The following is a 5,764-nucleotide window of genomic DNA, read 5'->3' as shown; positions in this document are numbered from 1 at the left end:
TATCTATCTATCTATCTATCTATCTATCTATCTATCTAGTCTGAATAAATACATGAATGAATGAATGAATGACAGCTGCTCAGAACTCATTGACTTGTACGCAAAAAACGTGAAACACAAAATGCTTATTTTAAGCCACTGTTAGTCATTTAAATAAGTTATTTTTTAAATTCTGTAAACCATAAAATTCACAATTTCCTCAGCTTTATTTTGAACTATAGTTTGTGAAAATCAAGCAAGAATAAGAACTTTGTAAGAGTTTTTCTAAAGGATGACGCCTCACAGTCCATTAACATGTCTTCACTTTGTTGATGCCTCTTCAGTGCATAACAGAGCTCCAGTGTGCGCACGTCCATGTAGCTAGCAACGCGCTAACCATGTCCAATCCAGTCATATAAATCAACGGGTCCCAGTAGGCACCCCTCGGGACCGCTTTTTGACCACACCTCTTTTACATTGTGGCAATCAAATTTAGGGGTACAGAAAATGTAACTACCAATGGCTTCYTTATAAACCAACCAAATTTCATAAAAAAAGGTATCAGCAGACGTCATTGGGGTCAAAAGGTCACAAACCCATCAGAAGATGAACATTTTTGTCCATTAAAGCCAAAGTTGAGGTAGAGTACCATTCCACTACAGTAATTCAATTAGTGGACTTCATTTCCTCTTACATCCCTGCAGAGTCCACTTATATGAGAGCAAATGTTTGCAGAAGGTTTTTTGGTCGGAAATATCATGAATCTTATAAGAAGAAACATTTGTTTCTCATTGTGTCACTGCCTCCAGCAACGTGTCTGAAATCAAATTTTGTTGCACCTGATGGTTTTTTAAAGAGGTCAAGAGCTGTTTCAGAGCAGCAGCGGAGGGAGGGGGTCTTAAATACAAACTTCAGATCAGCTTAATCACCTGGAGCAGCTCGTTCTCATGCATAATGCATCAGGCTGTTATTACAGGTCTGCTGGGAAAACACAGGGGAGATTTACATGAATATTTCATCACTCTGTGACATCAAACAGAGGAGACCCCACTCAGGAGTGTGTGTGTGTGTGTTTTCATAATGAAGTGAACCCTGGTGGTCAAAGATTGGTCTGTATCTGTGTGTCAGGTGGAGACATAATAATAATAATCTGTTAAACAAGCAGACAGATAATGAAAACAGGCAGAAGAATCAGAACTTTGACCCGCTRCAGACTGAAGCAGGAGACTATAATAAAATCAGGTTCAGGGTGGATGAAACAAAGATTTAAAGCGGCTCATCCTTCACCCTCTGCGTCTCCTCAGATGACAGCGCGTCGGCTGCCAGCAGCATGGAGGTGACCGACCGCATCGCCTCCCTGGAGCAGAGGGTCCAGATGCAGGAGGACGAGATCCAGCTGCTCAAGTCCGCCCTGGCCGACGTGGTCCGGAGGCTGAACCTGTCCGAGGAGCAGCAGGCCATGGGGACCCGTAGAGGACCCACCAAAGGTAACGGGCAGCTTCATCTTGATGTCTCCGTTTTCTGGTTTAGGTCGAGAAATTTCACCARCTGCTTTCTGACTTTTCTCCCCGTCGTCTGGGCCTTCCTGTTGTTAAATGCGTTGTATGTAAATATAGAGCCAGCTGTGATGAGAAAGTCTCCGTCAGCAGACAGCAATGTTGGGAAGTCAGGTAGGCTGACTGTAGTCTGCCTGATGTGTTCGTGTTGCACACTGTAATCACCTCTCACTGCATGGTAGATAAAGAACAGCTTTGCCCTTTGAAACAAGTTTTAGGACGTATGTTCTGATGGATTTGTTTGAAGAGGACAATCCAAACATCACACAGATGAGAAACTTTATGTGAATAGTTTGCAAAAACTGTYACCTTTTTTCTAGGGCTGCACGGTAAATGCAATAGACAGTAGAAACAATATGAAGTTGGCCTACGGTAGAAATTTACCCTCTACTGCCCTGTTGTTTACGTCGTCACACCTGTGTCAACATGGCTGTGAGTGCAGAYACAACTGAGCAGGAGGAGTTCCAAATATTCAGAAAATAAATGAAGAAATAAAGTGTTTTAAAACACGTATAGAGAGAATAAATCCTCAAAATTTGCCACTCTTGCTGTAGAAATGTTACGTCATGTCGCGGGATCATTTCCTCCCTCCCTCMCTGCACGWCGTGCAAAGRGAATCATTAACAACCGTAGTTTTTTTCACATCCAAGTTGTCTGAGAAAAAAAACTTTTATGTATTGTTACCCACACAGATGATAAAATAAGACGTGGAGGTCGTTCAGTCATAAATCTATCTTGCTAATGTAACAGTTCTGCTTTGAGAGCACCAGCTGATAAGTTCAGCAGGTAGAGGCTCATTGTATGGCAGGCTGATATTACATTTATTTGGCTTCACCACACTTATATTTCAGTTATGTGAAACTGTTTTTTGAATAGGACTATGTGCAGTTTAAGGTCCTTTAGGTCCTGTCACACTTAACATTTTAGGCAACTTATGCCAACTTACAAATTTTTTATGTTTAAATGACTAATTTTACTTTAAGTACTGGTTAAACATCCACTTTATTTTAGTATTGTTGAAAATTTGGTTGTGTTCACACCTGCACTGTTCAGTCCAATTTAATCGAACTCTAGTTTGTTTGCCTGGAAAGTCCGGTTCGTTTGGGGAGGTGTGAACACGTAATCGAACTCTGATTCGGACCAAAAAAGCGAACTCTGGTCCACCTGAAAACCTAGGTCTCGGTTCGATTGAAACAAACTCTGGTGTGATTCGATTGATTTGATTTTGATTTATTTATTTAACASGAAAAGATTACTAAAAATCAAGCCTGACTCAGCATAATTGCTGTTTTACAGCAGGTTCCTGTTCTGCAGCACATAAAACACTCAGAATTACAGCATCACAATCACATCATTATACACCATAGACACAAAGACWAACAAGCATACCAAATTTCAAAAAGGCAGCATTTGCAAAATAGGASGTCTAAATATGAGCACAACAGAAAGTATCCAGCAGATGGCAGACAAGATTCTTCTTAAAGGGCTGTAGTTTTGAAATGGACTTCATGTTTTGAGGAATGTCATCCCATGCATTAGTATAAACATAGAAGAAAGACCTCTGGSCGTAACAGTTTTTAAAAGTTGGTAATATCAGTTGTCCATTTGTAACAGATCTAGTTGAATGACCACTTCCAGAATTTGATTTGGGCAGCAATGCACAGAGAGTTCCATAATTGGCACCTTGGAAGATCTGAAAARATAAATTAATACCACTATACAAAACATAATTCTGAAAAGTCAAGGCATCAGACAATGAAAGAACTGTACAGTGATGAGTCCAACCAGGAAGTTTTTTATGAATGTTGTAGGCCCTGTTGTAGAGCCTAACTATGGGTTCTAAGATTTCATTTGTTGTAAGAGACCAAACAMGTAAACAGTACGACATGGTTGAGAGTATAATGGCATGAAGATAGATATTTGAAACAGAAGATGTCAGATTGGATCTAATTTTTGAATAAACCTATAATTTCTGTTTCAACTTAGTGGTTAAGACATGTACATGATCACGATAAGTGCATGTGTGAACGCTAAGCGGACCAGAGACCGCTCCAAAAGCAGGAAGCAGACTATACCGCATGACATTCTGAGTAATAACAGTAATAAATTTACTTATATGGTGTAAATACCTTGCTGGACGACTGTATAAATAAGGTGGACATCATGACTGTGGAGCTGGACGTGCTTCTGCTCGGTTAACACGGAGCCGCCTTGTGTGCTAAACAATAATCTCCGAGGTTCCGCCTCATCTTCCTCTCATGCCTCTCATGCATTGTTGAAGACTATTTGTTTAGCACATTTGCCAAAAACAAAACATAAACCCTATAACCACTAAAATGTAACGTTACTATTGTTTGTTTACATTTTATGAAGAAGGAAGCAGCGCTCCATGTCTTCTGAGGTTTTCATGTTGATTCCTTTAGTGGTTCTTGGTGCAGCGCCCCCCACAGGTGAGGGCGGGAACAGGTTGTTTACAGGATTAAGTTCGGTTGAGAAAGTGCAGTGTGAATTCAAACCGCACCAACAGAAAATGTAAACAAAGCTTGCAGTTTTGGTCCCCAATCGAACCGAGTCTACCGGACTATCAGGTGTGAATACGATGTTTTTGTTTGTTGTTGAAACTGTTTTGCAATATATATAAAGCATTCTTTTGTACTTCTGTTATGTTCATTTGCACTATAGAAAAAATGCTGGGTTTGATTATGATTGCAGTTTTCTGCAAAATAAATGCTGTAGAAATTACAGTATCTTTGCTTTTTATGATAGCTTTCTACCACGACATATACTGTTACTGTGAAGGGATTCAGTTTATATCATGATATGAATTTGAGGTCATACTGCCCAACTTACTTTTTTCATATGAGCTCAACTTAACAACAAGCTACCATTAGCTTAGCATTCTCTCCTCTGTCGTCTTGCCTCTCTTCAGCATCGTTCTGCTGGATGGTCCGTTACAGCCTTTGGTACTTTTCCTTCGAGTTTGAGGCGCTTCTGTGTCGCAAATAAAATAAAAAAAGGTTTGCATGTTTTTAATTGTGATCCCCGCCCACATCGAGGCGGCTCTCTGCCTAAAGTTAACACAACCAGGGCCTTAGGATGCAGTGTCTTTCTAAATGGAAGAACCAGGTGCGGGTTGTAACGTCACACTGAGAGCGGTTTAAATCAGGACTTGTTTTTCTTCCCCAGCAAAATCTCACCGTGTTGTGATTTCTGTGTTTGTTCCCTCCTAATATCACACAGCTGCTTGCCTTTCCACATGTGTCCTGACCTAATCGGAGATTGATCAACAGCAGATGATTCAGCTCATGCAGAACGTCAGCAGAGATGTTTGTTATAATCTGTCCCTCGAACTGTGTCTTCAGGGTAAAAACAGGACGTTTGTCTGTGAAACCAAGCACACTTCATGGGTTTTATGACCCTAAATGATTAACTGAGCAGTAAAGCAGAAACAGATTATAATGAGCTGCTGCCAGATTCTGWATGAGGAGTTAATGTGGATAAACTCACTGATAAATGCAAACACTTCTTGTGAACTCGGCACAGCAATGAATAAAAATGCCTATGAACCAATGGATTTTTCCTTTCAAATTGCATTTATTACATAAAAATGTATTTATCTTGCCTAAAAAGTGTTTTCAATGTTTGTTCGACAATTTTCTCATATTTCTTGCCTGTAGCACTTTTTTATACTCGGCACATAAAGTAAAAAGAAATGTTTGGTAGTTTATTTCTTTGTAACAATGCTTCTTGACAACCAATCTTTTATTGTTGGAAAGCCTGCTAGTTTCCCTTTTAAATGGTGCCACATTTATAAGGAATATGCATTTGTGGGATGAGCAGTAGGGCTCAGTATGTGGGTTGCACACATCAGAAATTTAACAAATCTTCTTTTTTGTTGCTATTAACACTTGTTTTGAGCTTTTGGTACCCCCAGGTGCTGCCTATCACGTGCCCACCATAAGCTATATTGCCAAAAAGAATTGTTTAAAAAAATCTGTTAAAATAGATTTTCTTTGTTTGGTTAGTTTTTACTCCTGTCTCTTTAATACAYACCTCTCAGAATTGTCTTTGCTCCAATTTTTTCAGCTGTCGAGTCAAAAATGTCAAATTCTGGATCAGCTTCTCGTTTTTGTGTTTGCAAGAACTCAAATTAGACCAGGGGTGGGCAATCCTGGTCCTGGAGGGCCGCAGCCCTGCATGTTTTACTTGCTTCTCTGCTCCAACACACC

The 5,764-nt window shown here is 40.0% G+C and overlaps 1 protein-coding gene across 6 annotated transcripts in view; it reads left to right on the top strand.

The window, feature by feature from the left end:
* The window catches only part of eml1 (EMAP like 1), a gene marked incomplete in the record, with an annotated part of 59,370 nt that overhangs the window by 35,307 nt on the left and 18,299 nt on the right, over window positions 1-5,764 (top strand). For all 6 annotated transcript variants that reach the window (XM_014014038.1, XM_014014055.1, XM_014014029.1 and 3 more), the window contains 1 exon segment: window positions 1,284-1,466. In XM_014014038.1, coding sequence (XP_013869492.1) covers window positions 1,284-1,466 — 183 coding nt within the window.

This window comes from Austrofundulus limnaeus, unplaced genomic scaffold (genome assembly GCF_001266775.1).
Source record: "Austrofundulus limnaeus strain Quisiro unplaced genomic scaffold, Austrofundulus_limnaeus-1.0 Scaffold2, whole genome shotgun sequence".
In the NCBI taxonomy this organism is placed as follows: domain Eukaryota; kingdom Metazoa; phylum Chordata; class Actinopteri; order Cyprinodontiformes; family Rivulidae; genus Austrofundulus; species Austrofundulus limnaeus.
This window is presented reverse-complemented; position numbering and strand designations above follow the sequence as displayed.